Genomic DNA, 18976 nt, shown 5'->3' with positions numbered 1-18976 from the left:
CCAAATACGTGATTTCTCCAAGATAAATTACTTTTCTTTTTCATTTTTCTTTTGTTGGTTGGTTTTTCGAGACGGGGTTTTTCCATGTAGTCCTAGCTGTCTAGGAACTTGCTCTGTAGATCAGGCTGCCCTTGAACTCACAGAGATGTGCTTGCCTCTGCCTCCCAAGTGCTGGGACTAAAGGTGTGCACCACCACCCAGCTAAATTACTTTTAAATAGGGAAATATGAGTGAAATTAGCCATGTGCCCTTTCCACAGATGGCAGCTTCCAGAGGTAGCATATACCTGATCTCTGGAACTAAGATCTGAGCAGCCAAAAAGACCCTAGAGGGCTGCCTTTATAGCCCAGTGGTAGAGCTTGCCTCATGGACCAAGACTCTGAGTTTCTTAGCACCACAAAATGAAAAAGAATAAGGAAAAGAGGCCTGCTATAAAATAAGATATTTGAAAACTGGATTTGATATCTGCCATTGATCAGTTCTTAAAGTTCTTACTCTGTTGATTAAGAAGCTGCTGGGCAGAGGTGGCTCATGCCTTTAATCCCAGCATTCAGGAGGCAGAGGCAAGAGGATCACTGTGAGTTCAAGGCCTGGTCTACAAAAGCTTGTTCCAGGACAGGACCCAAAGCTACAGAGAAACCCTGTCTTGAAAAACAAAACGAAAATCAATAAAAATCAGGGGGAAACAATAGTTGGGTGCGTTTATCCTTTTAGTTTATTTTTATTTCATTTATTTTATTTTTTATTTGTCTGTGACAAAAGCTTTCTCAGCTAAAGCGTTAGCAAAATTGCAGCAAACGAAGTCTTTTTAGCTCAATGAGCTCACAGCTATCCTTCTCAGATGTGTGGAAGGGAAATATCATTGTTTGTGATACAATGAGATCTGACCTTTAAATGTCAACACAGTACAGGGTCTGGCCATCTCTTCTGTATCTTCCTCCTGCCTATCAGAGCATTGAGGAAAGTGGTTTAATAGCATCTAAACTGAGAAAGGGTGGGGGTCAGAGGAACACCTCAGTAGAGCCTCTCTTTCCCTTGTATAACCAGGGAAGAGAGAAGGAAGTGTTCATCTGGTTCAGGGCTTCTAAATTTGTAGGCAGAGGCTGCTCGTTAGTTCCAAGCCTTTCAGACCTGAAATAATCATACAGAAACTATATTAGTGACAACACTACTTGGCCAATAACTTAGGCTTCTTATTAACTAACTCTTACATTTTAAATTATGCCATTCTTATTATTTTATATTTCACCCTGAGGTATCTGTCTCCTTTGGCAGCTACATGGCATCTCCCTGACTCTGCCTTCTTTTCTCCTCTATCTCTGCTTGGAATTCCTGCCTTGCTCTATTCTGCACTGCCATAGGCCCAAAGCAGCTTCTTTATTAACCAATAGTAATAAAACATATTCACCACATACAGAGGGAAATCCCACATCACATGAGGCTGAGGCATTTATTACTAATGGGAAGTTTCTCATCAGCTGCATCTGTGGGTGTGGAACCCCTGTTCCTATACCTCGAAAACCTGAAACAACTGCACTACCTCAGTATTCTTCAGGGCAGTGAGAAGCTTCCGATGGTCCTTCTCAGTGGTCAGAATTCTGTTGTCAGCTGCTGCAAAGAGGTCCCCTGCCTCATGCTTGGGCAAGTTAGTCGAACAATACATTTTCTTGGCATTGTGCTTACTTCAGTACTCTTCGTCCAATGTTGCTTCTGGTAGTTTCTTGTAACTTCCCACTTTCTCTTTGCGCATTTATGTTATACATTACATTTGTTCTTAGAGTGCTTCTTACGTCTCTATCAGTTGCTTATAATACATTGCTATCCTTTATATAATTAAGGTTTAAATTCCAGTATATCACAAAGAGAACTGTGAGCCTTTGAAGAGTCCGTTTTGACCAGAGGATCATTCTTCTTGCACGTTTCCCTGCATGTCTGCCCTGCCTGTGGCACTGCCGTCAATCTAAGCTAGATCTGCAGCTGCCCGAGGACTTTGGTTCCAATTCAACCAGCCAATGGTGTCGTCCCACAGAGCAAAGCTTCCGATAGATAGAGACCTCAGGCAGAGTTGGACTGAGACCCATGTGTGCTTCCAGACAGATTAATGTTTGGCCCCCCATGCACATGCTCATTTTCAAAGCCGTCTTTGCTTTATGAGAAAGGGAGATGTGAAATCATTGAAAGCTCTCCCCTGGGTCTCCTCTCTGAAGTTCTCTCCTCAGCCCCACAGACCTCTAGGATGTCCTCCCTAACCCTGACTCCCAGCATCCTCCGCTTCACTTCTCTGCTTTTGTCCGCTTCTTATCAGAGTGGATGAAGTCTTCCCAGTTTTCTTTCTCCCTCCACACGTGCCTATCCACCCCCCCCCCCATGCTGGCGTTGGTTATTTTAGCTATACATAGCAAATGGAAGATACCAGAGTTACCCAGAATCTTTGTGCTTGGAGGATTACAAATGAGTTGCTTTTCTTTATCACGTGTCTATATTCAAGGTTTTCTACGACTTTCCTCCTAAGTGTCTCATAAAATAGTGCTTTTTGTTTTGTCTTACCACTGTGCCCCATTTCATAAGGAGTCACTAGTGAAACCCTGCACCAACCAGCCCTAGGCTTACTTCAGTACCCTGGCCTCTTCTGTTGCTGCTCCACTGGTGTGCCTCTCCACATGGCCGGACCTAGAAACCCCAAACCCTACAGAGCTGACAGCTGTCACGAGTCAGGAAGATGCTGGAAAATGAAGTGGAATAGCCAGAGTCTCCAGAGGAAGTCAGGGCCTTACACACTAGGGCATCCAGCTGGTGCCCTCCGCAGGGTCTGCGATGCATCTGAGTCCTTGTTAGCACTTTAGTCTGAGAGTATAGGCACATGCTGAGGAGTGAGCACTTTCCAAATGGTTCTTCAACCCGAAGCTTAGCCTTGCTCACTAACTCCATACTGAGACATACTTGTTTAGTCATTTGTAAAACAGCAGTGTGTCCTTCAGACCTTAGAAAAACATTCAGAGCTTGGAATCAAAGGAGATTGCATAGAAACATTGGGGCCGGGAGCACAGGACTGATAACTGAACCTAGGACCTCATGTGTGCAAAGAGAGTGTTCGGCTAACTCTACATCCCCAACGCTGAGTGGGTACATATGCTTAATACTTAAACTTTAATATGTTTGAGTTTTGGAGGAATTTCTTTAAAACAATAGTCCCTTAAGCACTTTGAGTGAGATAATGTATTGGAGGACATGAACCTCCTCTTATGTCTTGCAGTTCTGGGGCTCAAATTCACAACCTTGTACCTGCTAAGGCAGGTACTTTATCACTGAGCCATTCTAGCCCTCTTAGATTTTAGAAACTGATTCTTATTAATAGCCTAGACTCACCTTGAATCTCAGACCCTCCTTCCCCAGCCTCCTGAATGCTTAGATCACAAGCACTTCCATCGCTCCCATCATGAGATATTTTTAATGGAAATTCCACATGGACACTGTCTTCCAGCCTCTGTTTGAATCAAGCATGAGCCCCAAGAAACCAAGCTATCAAAACTTCTGAAACTTGGCATTAGAACATCCATCTGAGCTAGTGTTCAGCTGAATCTCTCCTTTTCTGATTCCAGTTCCAGTTAGGGTCTATTCTTTTCTCCTTTAAGAGATGGAAGCAAACTACTTGTCAGTCTTTGGCTTAGACCCCAATGGCTTGTCTCTGCACAGTATGTCACTACGTTGTCTCTTACTGTTTACACAAAGCATCAGAAAGCCCAGCTTTGTCTTCATGGCTACCCAGAAGCCAATGACTGGCCATCAGTATCATGTGGCTGATGTAGCTTAGCTAAGATAAAGTATGAGCAAAACTTTTGGTCTTCTGTGTTTGGGCATTTTTAAGATTTCTTAATTTTGTTGGACTGGGACAGAAAGAGGTCCCTGTGGCTAAAATCTTATTAATTTTCCTAGGACGTATAACTTGTATGCTCCACATTTATTTTAGAAAAAAAACACTTGACATTCAGTTTAATTTTTGAAAGTTATCTGTAACCAGTGGGCTTTTTATATGGTTTGACGTGGAGTTTTGTTCAAGCTGCTTACATTACTGTGGCCTCATATGACAAGGTATAGATTAATAGTCGGGGAACGAACATCCAAATCACACATCACAGAAAGTAACATTCAGACTGAGGTAATATAGCTGAGCCCTAACTGAGTGCTGCAACTGGACCAGTCCGTCTTACTTGCAATAGAAATGATATGCTTCTGTTTTATTCTGGCTTTATGTTTGTTGTCCTGACCAAAAACAACTTAGGGGAGGAAAGGCTTTATTCCCTTCCCTCATTAAAGTGAAATCAAGCCAGGAACCCAAGCAGCTGGTCATACCCCATCCACAGTCAGGAGTAGAGAGAAGCAAATGGAAGATTTCTTGTTTGGTTGCTTGCTTGCTTGGACTACTTAGCTAGCTTTTTCTATCCCTACACAAGCCAGAGGGTCAGCCCTTGAAGTAATGCCACCCAGTAGGCTGAGTCAATTTAACAAGCAAGAGAAACTTTGACAGACTCATCCACAAGCCAGTCTGATCTAAGCAATACCTCAACTAAGACTCCCTTCATGAGCAATCCTAGTTTGTATTAAGTTGATGGTTAAAAGTAACCAGCACAAATTTCAGTAAGAATGCAGCTTTTACATGGAAAAATGTAACTTAGTTAAGTTCTCAAAAAAGAACTTAACTAAGATTGGCTTTGAAATACTGCTTGTAACGTATATATTCCTATACCTTACTTTTGTTGGTGTTAGTAAAAATACTTCCATGAAAGTGGATTTTACTTTAAGCCTTTTAACATATTTTCCCAACTGAAAGGGAGGTGGTTTCTCCCTCTTTGCATGAGGATTGGTTTTGTGTCTCTGTCATTCAGGATTGACCAATCTGAGTGTCCGTTCACAGACATATATGCAGACAGGGAGGTAACAGAGGCCATTAGATGTCAACTGACATATCAATATGCAAATATAACACTACAAAAATCTGATGAAAAAACACAAGATTTTTTAAAATTTGTTTTTCCATAGAATCACTTGAGGATGTCTAATTCCATCCAGCTAGAAGCAGAACATCCCTGGAGTTCTCAATAGCCTGCTTTCACACTGGGTTGTCAGTGTTTATTGACGACTGTTGACGTAAGAGCAGACTGGAGATCACTAATAAGTTTAGTTGGTTTTATAAGTTTAGTGCCGATTTGGGCTCAGATCATGTAATACTGTAATCTAAAGTGATTAGTTTTGTATATAATAAAAACTACATCACTTATACTTGACTTCCTCCCTCCCAGCTTGAAATATTAACCATTTAGAAGCTTGGCAGTTCTCCCACTATAAATATTTGCTGGAAACTCAATGATTTGGTTCTCAAATATAATTGGCAGAGAGAAAGCAATAAATAATGAGTAATGATGAATTTGAGCTGATTTTGTTGTCAGGGACCCCTCTCAGTGCTCACTTAGTCTTTGTAACAAACTAATGAGTGTTGCTAATGTCATTCCCATTTCACAGATGAGGAGACTAAGGCACACCATTCCTGTCACATAGCAAGTAAGCAACAGAGCCAGAATGATGAACGCAGGCATCATGTTACCATGTGGTTACTCTATATTACACTTACTCAGAGCTATGGCTGTTTTCCAAATTAGTTTTTATCATCCATCGCTTGTAAATATCTATGGCCTAAATTAAGAGCTTGTAAACTTTGGTCTTTGAGGTTGAATAGACATAAAAATGACTTATTCTTGGGAAAGATACCTGGGAATACTTTTAAAAAACTGAAGATGAGAGATTTAAATGGTTATCTATTATTATTCTGGAACAAGGGATGGAGGACATTATTTTCCATATAGGGTCTTCTGAGGGATGACCACTGGGAAAGGTTTCTGAAGGGACTGGGAGCATGCCCAATAAGAAAAAGTAAGACAGCCAAGGTGCTATCCAGACAAGCAGGGGTCTCAGTCTAGGGCAGTATTCCTCAGGATGCTCACAAGAGCCTCCTCACCATTGGTCTTTCTGAACATTTTGGTTCTGAACATGTAATTTTCAATACTAAAGCTCTGAAGAGATGGCCAATGAGTGAGAGCTTATACTGCTCTTGCAGAGGACCAAAATTCAATTCCTCACACCCATGTTGGCATCTCACAACTTCCTGTAACTCCAACTCCAGGGCATCCAATGTTCTATTCTGCTCTCCTTGAACACTGTCCACACATGGCCTACAGACACATAAACACAAAAAGACAAAAGTAAAATAGGTTTTTAAATTTAAAAAGTTAAGATTAATGTATATCTGCTTGTGTGCTACACATACAGCTGTGCTTTGAAATAGAGTAAGTTGTTGTTGTTGTTGTTGTTGTTGTTGTTGTTGACTGTTCTCACTCCCTCTAAGAACCAGTTCTTATGATGTTGGGACCTTGAGGCACACTATCTCCAAAAAGAATGGAGAAATCAGACCAAGGGAGGTAGGGCCAGTGAACCACCCAGAGGGCCTACTCAGCTTCAGAATTAGAGGGCTCCCAAAGGCAGAGTTGTGCCTATGGCAGGTGCGAGCAGAGAGGTTCCTAAATATATGAGGTCAGGAGCTCTTCATGTGGGTCACCATCCTTCTCTCCCTGTTGTGGCCCAGAGGTGTGAGTGTTGTAGGAGAAAGGCTGCTTGTTCGTCCCAGCTGCCCTGCTAGCTTAGTTCCAAAATAACCACACAGAAACTGTATTAATTAAAACACTGCTTGGCCATTTGCTCTAGCCTCTTGTTGGCTAACTCTCACATCTTGATTTAACCCATTTCTAGTAATCTGTATATCGCCATGTGGCAGAGGCTTACTGGAAAAGATTCAGCATGTCTGACTCTGGTGGCTCCATGGCAGCTCTCTGACTCTGCTTTCTTCCTCCCAGAATTCAGTTCCATCTTCTCCACCTACCTAAGTTTTGCCCTATTAGGCCAAGGCAGTTTCTTTACTCATTAAGCAATGAAAGCAACACATAGACAGAAGGATGATGAAATTCATCATCCTCCCAGCTTCCTCTTCCTCCATTCTTGCTTCTGTGTCTATAAGGAATGTCACTTTGTTCTGAAGGCCACTGTGGTACAATGTGATGTCTCACGGCAGACTGTGTTGTCTGGATCATTTATGTGTTATTTAGAATGTCTCAGGACATTCGCTTTAAATTCCTTTTAACTGAGCTCAGAAAATGACTAGTCCTCCAATCTGTGAGGACTAGGGAAGGGCAGTGCATTAACTAAACGCTGCTGGGTGCTCATCTGAGCTCTTGAATCCCCAAGAAACAATCAGCAGAAAGAAGGGAGCAGAGATCTGTGTTCCAGATAAGGAACACACTGGCTGTCTCCGGAACTCACACGGCCAGCTCATTTTCTTATTCCTAGCCTCTTAGATGATCCCGTCCAGCAATGCTGTCCTAGAGGGAGTAACCATGAGTCTGATGAAAGACACGGCCAGCCTTTCCCCCATTCCATTCTCTCTTCCTCCGTGACTTGGCTTGCTCCACTGTCTCTGTTGTGAACTCACACAGGCCATAACCAAACTTAAACCACCTATCCAGTCACCCCTAGAAAGCACAATAGTGAATGTCAGGCCTCCTGATAGCCTCTTCTCCCTAGTAAGCTGTAGCTATTCAGTTGGTCAAAGGGGACCTTCGTGGGTCAGTGACATAATAAACGAGGTATTCTTAGGTATAAGAAAGCCTAGCCACCAGAATAGTGCTTCAAGATTTGAAAGCATTCTAGGAACAACCTAAACATGTTAGGCAAGGATAATCTTACGTTCGTGGCAGTGAATGCCAAACCTGGGAATTCAACAGCATCATTTGGGGGGTTTTTGACCCCCACATCAAAGAGATTCTGAGTTGGTGTTTCTGGGGTGGAATTCTGGCGCTGGTACTTTTTAAAGCCCTGAGATTCTGCTATATGACCCAAACTGAGAATCACGGTTTACCTTTATAAACTAGCGTTACATATATGAAGGAGTCCCTGAAGGTATCATAAAGGGATTCAAACCACTCGAAGTGATAAGAATAAAAACCCCATGCAGACTGGATCATACTTCCAGGAGTTTAATAACAAGTGGTTTATTCCCAATGTATTTAAGACCAGTATAATTTGGAAAAAAAAAAAAAAACTTCCCTGATATAAGACAATCCCTGTCTCACAATGAAGTGTAATTACATTGAAACTCAACTCAGGGTATATGTCGTTTCTTCCAAGAAGATGGGTTCTGGAGATACACTAGCTGTACTAGCTTAAGGGCCTAAGGGCCTGGTCTTGGTCATACAGATAGCAGGAAGGCATTTGGGCTATTAGTTACATCTAGTCCTTGTTGTGGGAGGGAGCTGGGGGGAATGTCTGGCTATCAGGTCATTTAGATTACCTGCCACCTCCAGCCTTGGCTGTAAGAGCTTGGTACGGCCTGGACCAACAGGTCACCATGCTGTTTATCACTCCCTCTTCTCAGCTTTCTGGATGGAAGTGCAGGTTTTCAACTTTCCCATTGGAATGACTGTCCTGTGTGCTTGACATCCTGGTTTCTTCAGAGATCTGTGGGCGCAAGGACCTCTGTGCTATGCTCCCAACACATGTACGTTCCAGGGTTTCACATACATGAAGAGGAAAATGAAACATAAAGTGATGTGGTGTTATAAAATAAATAAGAAGAAATGATTATAAAATAACTATAAAACTAAAGAAATTGCAGACAACTAAATTTTTAGAACTAGGAGAAAAAAATCTTCATCTTTTAGAAATGACTCATGTATTTTTATTTTTATGTATATTTCTGTAAGCCTGCATGAATATGTGTGTGTGTGTGTGTGTGTGTGTGTGTGTGTGTGTGTGTGTGTGCAGGAGCCCGTGGAGGTCAGAAGACGATGTCTGCTTCCTTAGAACTGGAGCTGCAGGTAATTGTGAGCCACCATGTGGGAGCTGGGAACTGAACTCTGACTCTCTGCAAGAGCAGGAAGAGCGCTTCATAACTGAGTCATCTCTCCAGCCCCACCTCTCTCCTCTGTAAAGGCTAAAATTAGTCCTGGAAGGACAGACCATGAAGGAGGGACTCATTTATCCAAAGATTTTGCTATGCATTATGTAGTCCAGGTGGCATGAAACTGGTGGCATCCTCCTGCCTCTGCCTCCTGGGTACTGGGATTACAGGTGTGAGTTCTATGGTTCCAGTTTCCTGTGGAAGGCGCCACCTGGTGGTCTGAACACTCAACGAATGACTTATTTCTAAAGCCTACTGTTGATGTCACCCTCAGGAAGTATTTGTTAGTTCCCCCATTTCCCCACCTCCCTATCCCCTACAAAGTACTCTGGAACTTCTGCCAATAAAAAAATCGAGTCACAGGGACTTGGTGTTTGGGACTAGATTTAAAGTCTTTCCTCCCCCTAATCCCGTCCCCTTTGCCTGGCCAGATACCAGAACTTAACACTGTTTTCACTGTTATTTTATCCACTCTATGTTAACAAAAGTTTTCTGGGGTGGGGGGAACATAAGTAAAAAAAGCAAAAATATTGAAAATACGTCGTAATGGATGATGGTTGCTTTTGACTTCTGGGGACATAGGTGAGACAATCCCTGAAAAGCATTGGGCCGTCTACACCAACACCATACGCTGCAGACAACAGGTGGGGTGAAGGACAGAGCACTGGGTGTTTGGATGGTTGGGAGATTGAAACGAAGACAAAGAGTCAAAGGGAGACTGGCTGTTCTGCTGGCTCTCACTCCTGTGGGGTGGGCTTCTCTTTCTTCGGTGGAGTGGACTGGGAATGGTGTGCGTCCTGTGCAATCAGAAATGGCCCCTTGGGTCCCATGGCTGTCACATTTCTGCACAGTTCTCAGCTGAGCAAAACACTGGAGGTTGTTAGCACATCTCCCTGCGGAGCTAAAACTGGGCTCAGCACCAGCAAGCACACTCCAGAGGAGATTTGCCTGTCCTCCCTGCTTGGCTAACAGCTATTCCCTGGTGCCTGGGCAAGAATTAAGTTGACTGTGTGCCTTGCACTCTGTTATATGCTGTGTCCCAAACAGCTGGCTCATTAATGCAATTTAGAAGAAAGACAGAACTAGCTGTTCACCGTTATATCTACGGGATTTGTAATAAATCTCTCAATAAGGAGGTATAAAAATTCCCTGTTTCTGCACAGCCAAAGGAAGCAGAGCATTAAGCAGAACTCAGTGGGCCTCATTAGCTACAGGATCCAATGCAGAAGGCCCAGAGGGACTCGCCCCACATTCCTGTTAGCAATCGCTTCTCTTTAACCTGAAATATGCTGGGAATTTTCTCACTTGTGAAATTCGGTTCATCGAAAGGTTAACAAATGTACTGTTCCTTAATATTTGACTGAATCTCTTCCATGCTCCGGATGCAACAGACAAATAAAGCACCATTTCTGTCCTGTCTTTCTTTTGTTCACTCTTACTTCTGAGACATTGGGATAACGCCTGTAGAGGGTAATTCCCAGAAGAAGGAAATAATGTCACCAACTGTCTTTGGTTATTTTGTTACATGCATGTATGTGTATACGTATGTTCGTATGAAACAGTTGCTTTAGAATTCAGTCCCATAGAGAGCTGATGACAACGCGGTATGAATAAAAGCACCCAGGTGGGATAGTGAAGGACCAGGTTATCATAGAGAGTGAGGGCCTGCGGCCAGGTGTGATAGTCAAGGACCAGGTTATCATAGTTAGAGTGAGGGCCTGCGGTCAGAGGATTGCAGGCCTTGCTGGTCCCCAGCCTGGGTTCCAGGTTCAGTGAGAGTCTGTTGCAAGGTTCTGGCCTCTGTGCACACAAATAAGCAAATTTCTCCATCCCAACACACACACATGCATACATGCCGTGTATTTGTAAGCCTTGTGTTCTGTTTTTATGCCCTAGTCCTGGTGCCTTCTGGTTAAACACAAGGGCTAGCGAGTGCAATCACTTTTAAGGTTACTTTGTTTTGAACTTAAGATAAATTAGAATCAATTAAGTTTTTAAGGAAAGTCAGATTATAGAAGATCAAAATTATGGTTCCAGTCATACACAAATCAGTGTGAGATTAAGTACAGCTTTCTTTTATATAATAGCATTGCATAGTGAAAGACATGCACACATTGCTTAGAGATATATTCCTTTATATTGTATGTACTGTATTTTAAATAAATAGGAAGGGAGAGCCTATTTTACTAGTTCCATCAAAATATTTCAGGTGATTATACAAAACAATAGTGTACTGTGTATTTGAGACAGGTCCTAGAGATTTTCTGTTTTGGTGAACAGTACCGTTCTATACAGGCATTTTCATACATGTATATATAGTACACTGAGCACACACAGTCCCTGCCTCCTTATCCCCCCTTTCTCAGCCCTCCCCACATTAGTCTCTTTTGTCCTCCAATTCAGTTTTGTTTCTACTCTCATGTCCTGCATGCGTATTTCATGTGTTGAATTAAAATCTAGGAACCACAAACGAGAGAGAATGTGTTGAATGTATTTTGGAGACTGGCTTAATTCCCTTACTGTGACTATCGCTAGCGGGCCTTGTTTTCCTGCAGACGACGTAAGTTCATTCTTCCTTACGGCTGGAAGGTGACATGTTCACCACATGGCATCCACTATCCCTCTGCTGTTGGGCGCCTAGATCGGCTTTACGATGGTTGTGTACAGTGCTGCCGTGAACACTGTGACGTGTGTCTGTCGTGTGTTGACTTAAGGACCTTTGGGTAAAAAATATGGTGGCGTTGGGTCATATGGTAGATGTGTTTTGAGTTCTTTTGAGAAACTTCTTTCTGATTTCCATCATGGCTGTACCAAATATTGCTACAATAAAGGCACACAAAGGTTCTATTGTGTCTTTATACTTTTCCAGCCTCTCTTGCTGTTTTCTTAGTGGCTGTCATTCAGACTGGAACATGATGGAATCGCGATGTATTTCTAACTTGCTTTTCTCCGATGGCTAGTGAGCTTAAACGTTCTTCTGCTTATTGGCCATTTGCATTTCACTACTTGAGAGCTGTCTGCCATCTCGTTATTCTGCCAATCTGTGAGCATGAAAGGGCATTCTGTAGTTTAGTATTTTCTTCAGTTTTTCAGCGTTTTATATTTTTCAGTGTGAGCTCCCTTATTTCTTTCATCAGGTTCACTTTAAGGGTGCCTGTGTCCTTGTTTATTTTGAGGCTACTGTAAATATTCTTGTTTCCCTATTTCTTTCTCAAGATATTTGTTATTGGCATTAATATTATCTGTTAATATTATATACTGCCATTCTGCTGAGAAAAACTCTATCAGTCTAAGAATTTTCTAGCAGAACCGTTAGGGTGTTTTATGAACAAAATGACATCATCTGCAGATAAGGTTATTTTGGCTTTTCCCTTTCATATTCCTATACCTTTTATTTCCTTCTCAGTTACAGTGGGCCAGCTAAGACTTCAGAATAAGAGCTGCTCTCCATTTGGCGTAGCGGTGGCTGTGGGTTGCTGTAGACAGCCTTAACTGTGCTGAAACGTATTCTTCTAGTCCTGGTCTTTCCAGACTTTTATTATGATGGCATCGGGAATGATTATTATTCTTTACTGAAATGCCTGCCCCAACATTCCTGAGCTCAGCACAATGTTCCTATACCCTTCCACACTTCCACGGAATGAATACCAGGGACAAACAGTCTATGAGAAACACTTAAGCCTCCCCCTGTTCACGTCTATTGTCATAGCCTCTGGCTGCCATCTTTGTTTCTTCCAAAGGTTTGAGTTTATTTCCTGCAGAGTAGCTTCCCTGAAATGAAATTACTAGATCAAAATGCAATGAATATTTTAAAGCCCTGATTTCTAAGCATATTTCTAAAGAGCTTTCTAAAAAGTTATTAATTTACCTTACACTAGCAATATGTGAGAATTATGGTATTACCCTTGGCTTAACGAGCTGCTAATAAGACTGCATTACTTTCATTTTTGTTTATTTCATTCCCAGCAGGCCAGAAAGTTTTTGCAAGTGCTTATTTATAATGTATTTGCGCTCTTGTTTCTTATCTGTTGTCTTATCAGCTAAATAGTCTCAACTATGGTTTTCTCCCTTTATTGCTTTATCCAGGCTCCCATGATTCATTCAGTTACTGGGTAGATGAAAAGTCCCCCGTGGGGCCTGACCAAACCCAAGCTGTCAAACGCCTCGCCCGGATCTCCTTGGTAAAGAAGCTAATGAAGAAATGGTCTGTAACTCAGAACCTGACCTTCCGGGAGCAACTGGAAGCTGGGATCCGCTACTTTGACCTACGTGTGTCCTCCAAGCCAGGGGACACTGACCAGGAGATCTACTTCATCCATGGGCTCTTTGGCATCAAGGTTTGGGATGGACTGATGGAGATTGATGCGTTCCTCACTCAGCACCCTCAAGAGATCATCTTCCTGGATTTCAACCACTTCTATGCCATGGATGAGGCCCACCACAAATGCCTGGTTCTGCGGATCCAGGAGGCCTTTGGGAGCAAGCTGTGCCCAGCCTGCAGTGTGGAGAGCATGACGCTGCAAAGCCTGTGGGAGAAGAAGTGCCAGGTAAGAGCGGAGGAGTGATGTGCTTCTGAGAGCAAGAACTTAACTCTTTGCTCTCCTTAGGTTGCCACCTGCAAAATCGTTCAACCCAAGGGTTAGGGGCTGGAAGAATAGATTGGTGGAAGTATTGAGCATGTGTAGAATAGTACCTGGACTCTGGGGTAGCTTAGTGGGGCTGGTAGAAGTGGAATTAATGTTTGATGTCTTTGTTACTTTTTCATTGCTGTGATAAAACACCATGACCAAGGCAACTGATGGAAGAAAGCATTTAATTTGGCTCATGGATCCAAAGGGTTAGCGTCCATGACAGCAAAGCAAAGCAACAGCTAAGAGCTCCCATCTTGACCCACAATCATAAGACAGAGAGAGAAAGCACTGAGAATGGTACACATCTTCTGAAACCTGTAATCCAACCTTCAGTGAGCACTTCCTCCAGCAAGTCCACACATCCTAATCTGGCCCTAATATTTTCAGCAACTGAGGACCAAGAAGGCAATAGGAGCCTACATTAGTCATTCTTATTTTGACTACCACATTCCCCCTCCCTGGTCCTCCCTGGTGACTTGTAGCCACATCATAATGCAAATTGCATCTGATCCGAATTCAAAAGCCCCATAGTCTTTCACAGTCTCAACATTGTTTAAAAGTCTGAAGTCTCTTCTGCGACGCAATGCAATGTCTGAACTATAACCCCTGTGAAATCAAAAGTACAAGGCAAATTACATGCTTTCAACATGCAACAGCACAGAACCTACATGAAGTATTCCTAAAGGGAGGAAAGGAGGCCGGTGTAGTGAAGAAGTACTGAACTAAAGCAAGGCTAAAACCGAGGGGAAAAAACCGTTGACTCCTGTAGCTTCATGTCCAATGTCAAGGGACCTACATGGTTCTGCCCTTCCAGCTTTGCTGCTTGCAGAATACTTGTCTCTCTTGAGCTGGTTCCACTGCCTCCATGCAGCTCTCTTTGGCAGCCATCCTGTGACTCTGGCACCTCTAACACTTCTGTGTCTCTACCACAATCCCAGCTCTACTTCCTCAGCTTCGACCTCTCAGGGCCCCCATCCAGGGAGTCCCTCACCTGGTGCCAAAGTCAGTGGCTCTCCTTCCACATGGAGGAAGATTCCCTAACCCCTTCCACTGGCATCTTTCTTGACTCTAAAGCCAGAACCCCGGGGATGACAGCGCCAAGTCTGACTACCAACTTGGCACCCTGGAATCATATTTGTAGCAGCTTTGATCTGATGCTGCTATTCGGAGCAGAAGCTTCCTTTACATGAGTTGAAAGCTTATCTGGGTGAAGTCACACCCAGAAGGCTCCCCTCCCTTTACTCCACTTCAGATCAGGCCTCTCTTTAATCCTCTTATCTCTGTCAGCACAAGTCTTGGCTCCAACAGTAAATTTCTTGGTGCCCCTTTTCCTCTCTAAACTGTATTTTCTATTTCTCTTTGCGCCAGCTGCTCTTTTCCATTGTAGACCTGTAGAAGAATGATTATCATATTAGCGTGATAAGCACACGACAGAGTCAATATTAAGCTGTCTTGAAATCTCCCCTGCCAAGGAAATTATTTTATTGTCTTCTGTTTAGCCTCAAGAAAATGCACAGGATAAGGTCAAACAGCAGCCACATTCTTTACCAAAATACCAAAACTGGGGCTCTAGCCTAGTTGTTCATATTGTTTCCCTCTGAAACCTCTTGAGCTGAGACAAATGTTTCCACCAACTGGGGACCCAGTGAGCCTGTTGGGGGGCATTCTCATTCAGACCACCACACCTGCCAAATAAAGTTTCTCTGCACTCTAGTTGGCATCTAAATTTACTTGTAGTGCTTGGCTATTATCAGCCCAAGAGAAAACTGCGAAATAAGCCAGTTGTTCAGTAGAAAATCATTCCATCTGCTCTAAGGGCTTAGTATCCTATCCATGTTCCCCAGTAAAGATGGGATTCCAAGCCTACACCCCTGAGGAGCACTCAGTTAAACGATGGGCCCCAGATGCATTCCATTCTGATCCCAGAGCGTGGTAGCAGCAAACAAGAGCTTCAAAAAAACTGATTTGAACTTTCTCTGAGAAAAGCAAAAAGCACACATTCATTCAGAGTTGCTCCCTTTCTTTCAAACGTTGGAGAAGGACCTCAGGCCTTTACACATGCTAGGCAAGCGGCTCCGCCACGGTACAGCCCCATGCCTGGCCCTAAGAACAACTTGGGAAGGAAGTATTTTGGAAGGGCTACAGATCCCAACACCAGCATAAGGAGCAATATGTCCCCCCACAAGTGACTTTACCTCCAGCTCCGGAGCGGGTGGCTCAGGTGGGTCACTGGGGCATGTGAGCTTCCAGCTCAGCTAAGAGTATGTGAATCTCAGGTTCAGGGAGAGACTGTCTCACAGGAACAGGGGAAGAGTGAGTGACAGACGACTCTGGTGTTCTCCTCTGGCCTCAGTGTGCATGCACGGCTCAAATGTGTGTACACTCACAGGCAGGCACACACAGAGAGGCTCACATCTGTGTACACTCACAGACACACACACAGGCTCACATGTATATACACTCACAGGCACACACACACAGAGGCTCACATGTATATACATTCACAGGCACACACACACATGCATAAACAAATAGAAATTTTAAGAAGAAACATTTAACTCAAAGAAGTTTTGTGTTGGAAATAAGCTCAGCCATTTGTTTATAAACATTTGTCCTGCCACACCTATCTTTAATACTGTTCAGACTCATGGGTTTAATTTTGTTTATTTATTTCTTTGTCATGAAGTCTCACTATGTTGCAGCCCAGTCTTACCTGGAACTCTTGGAATACCAACCCAGTTTTATTAATACACCAGAATGTGCTGGATTAGCTTGCGTCATCTTCTCAACACTATGAGATAGGCATTTACCGTTTTGTATCCCTCACCCCCATCCCCACCTGAAGCTGAAGTCCAAACCCAGGGCCTTGTGCTTGCTATGCAAACACTGAGCTTAATCCCAAACCCAGAGATAGCCATTTTACCCCCCCCCCCATTTTACAGATGGGAAAATTGAGAAATGGAGGGTGAAGCAACATGCCCAGGAAGCCCTGTGGGTGGTGTGGCTCGGAACTCCTTCACTGGCTGGCTCCTCTCCAGTATTCCCAAAGCTCCTGCTACTCTCCGAGGATTTGCCAGGGGCCTTGATTTTCACAACTGCTTTCTGGTATTGTGAAACAAAAACACTTTCTTTTCATTAAGAACCTGTTCTCAAAGGGTCCCAGACTGTTCCCATTGAGAAAAGGAGGATGGCATTTGAATGTGGGGGTCAGATAAGGTTAAACTGAGGTCGGGTAACATTGTATAATTTGGTACACAGAAGATATACTCGACGGTTGGCAGATAGGAACAGGCAGGTCCCTGAAAGTTGTTAGTCTGCCAGTCTGGCTAAATATAGCTTTAGATTCATCAAGAGACTCTCTTTTCAAAAAAAAAAAAAAGAGGGTCCCGCACATAAAGGAACTTGCTTCCAACCCAGGACGCACATACAGGTAGAAATAGGAAAATGAACCCTGAACGTTGTCCTCTGACCTCTACATTAAAAAGGTGAAAGGCTATCAAGGAAAGAAACCCAACCTCAAACTCTAGGCTCCACACGTGTGCACACTCAAGCATGTGCACCTGCAAACAAGTACATATGCATGACACGCACGCACACACGTGCACGCACACGAACACACACACACACACACGCACACAAACACACACACCATGTACATACACACACACGCTGATTTAGCTGCATTATCCACTACAAACAGTCTTAAGGTTATGGGGAAAAGAGAGTAGAATGATATATCAGAAAAAGGGACAAGGTCTCCATTGAAATTCTGCGCCTCCCCCATTCCTGTTTCTCCGGTCATGTCTCTTTTTAACAGGAAACAAGAGCACTCAAAGACAGCCACCAGTCACTGGCCCCATGCTGGGCTCTGACACACTTGTGGTCAGGCTTTAAATATTCATTACATAATGAGCTGTCTTGCTCACCCCCCCCCCCCGTGTTTGGTGTTTTATTAGTGGAATTTAATGTCAGGAAGGGCTCTACCACCGCCCCAGTTCATGTACTCCACATGTAATTATGCCCCAGCTCCCAGATTCTGTCTGCATACTTTAGTAGATAAGGTTTTAAGGGCACGGAGAATTAGAGGATTTAGCCTACAGTTTCGGAGTATTTGGGATCTTAATGAGAAGGGAAGAAATACATAATTCTAGGAAAGTACAAAGCAATCAAGCTGGACGTGGTGGTGCACACCTGAACCCTCGGCACCTGGGCTGAGATAACAAGATTGCTCTGAGCTGGAGCTCTGTAGCAAGCTCCCAGTGGAATAGTAAGACTTGTCTCAAAAATCCCAAACGAAAAGGACAGTAAGATGGTTCATGGGTTAAAAGCACTTGTTATGAAAACCTCATGACCCAAGTTCAACCCCTGGAACTCATATTCGAAGGAGAGAACCAATTCCTGAAAGTTACATTCTGATGTCCACATGTGTGCCATGGTAGGCACACACCTGCAGATAATAATAAAAATAAGTCCTAAACATAATTTATCAATCCGTGATAACAATAAACAAAAAGGATCAATATGCAATTGCAGGATAAGATAGCATCTGTTTTTCCGTATGGTATGAAGAGAGGGGTTTTTGGTGTGTGGAAAAGTAGAGCACACGGGAACCTGCATCCCAGAGGCTCCCAGTCAAGCAACCTCTGCAGTGAGAAGAGGTTACCCAAAGGACTGTTCTTAAAGGAAATGAGATTCTCCATCTTAGTCTCAAGAGAAAAACTGAACATGAACTGCTACTGAGCTGGAGGGGAGAGGTTTCCAAGAAAAACAGCACAGGGCGATGGGGAGGGAGGTGGGGAGGGAAATGGGGAGGGGGGTGGGGCAGGAGATGGGGGGAGATGGGGAGGGAGGTGGGGAGGGAGATGGGGGAGATGGGGAGGGAGGTGGGGAGAGAAATGGGGAGGGAGGTGGGGAGGGAGATGGGGGGAGATGGGGAGGGAGTTGGGGAGAGAAATGGGGAGGGAGGTGGGGAGGGAGATGGGGGGAGATGGGGAGGGAGTTGGGGAGAGAAATGGGGAGGGAGGTGGGGAGGGAGATGGGGGGAGATCGGGAGGGAGTTGGGGAGGAAGATGGGGGAGATGGGGAGAGAAATGGGGAGTGAGTTGGGAAGGGAGATGGGAGAAGAGATGGGGAGAGATGCTCTTAAGCTCCATGAATGCCCCTACACCTGTATTCTGTAACCTTAGCCTTGGGGCTGGTCTGCCAGCCCCCCACTGTCAGGAGAGAATCCCAGGAAGCAACCATCAGATCAGACTTCCCAAGAAGCACACCCCACCCCCCAAAGAGGGAAGGACAGAAAACCCCTTTTGTGTCATTTGTACTGAAAACACATTTTCTGCCACAG

The 18976-nt window shown here is 43.9% G+C and overlaps 1 protein-coding gene across 1 annotated transcript in view; it reads left to right on the top strand.

The window, feature by feature from the left end:
- Positions 1–18976, top strand: part of Plcxd2 (phosphatidylinositol specific phospholipase C X domain containing 2) — a 59735-nt gene that overhangs the window by 21749 nt on the left and 19010 nt on the right. Inside the window, exon 2 of the mRNA XM_075963964.1 lies at positions 13088–13548. Within this exon, the coding sequence (XP_075820079.1) occupies positions 13088–13548 (461 nt within the window). The remainder of the gene's footprint in view (positions 1–13087; positions 13549–18976) is intronic.

Source organism: Microtus pennsylvanicus, chromosome 1, assembly GCF_037038515.1.
Source record: "Microtus pennsylvanicus isolate mMicPen1 chromosome 1, mMicPen1.hap1, whole genome shotgun sequence".
Classification (NCBI taxonomy): Eukaryota; Metazoa; Chordata; class Mammalia; order Rodentia; family Cricetidae; genus Microtus; species Microtus pennsylvanicus.
Note: the sequence above shows the minus strand (reverse complement) of the source record. Positions and strands in the feature narration are given on the sequence as shown.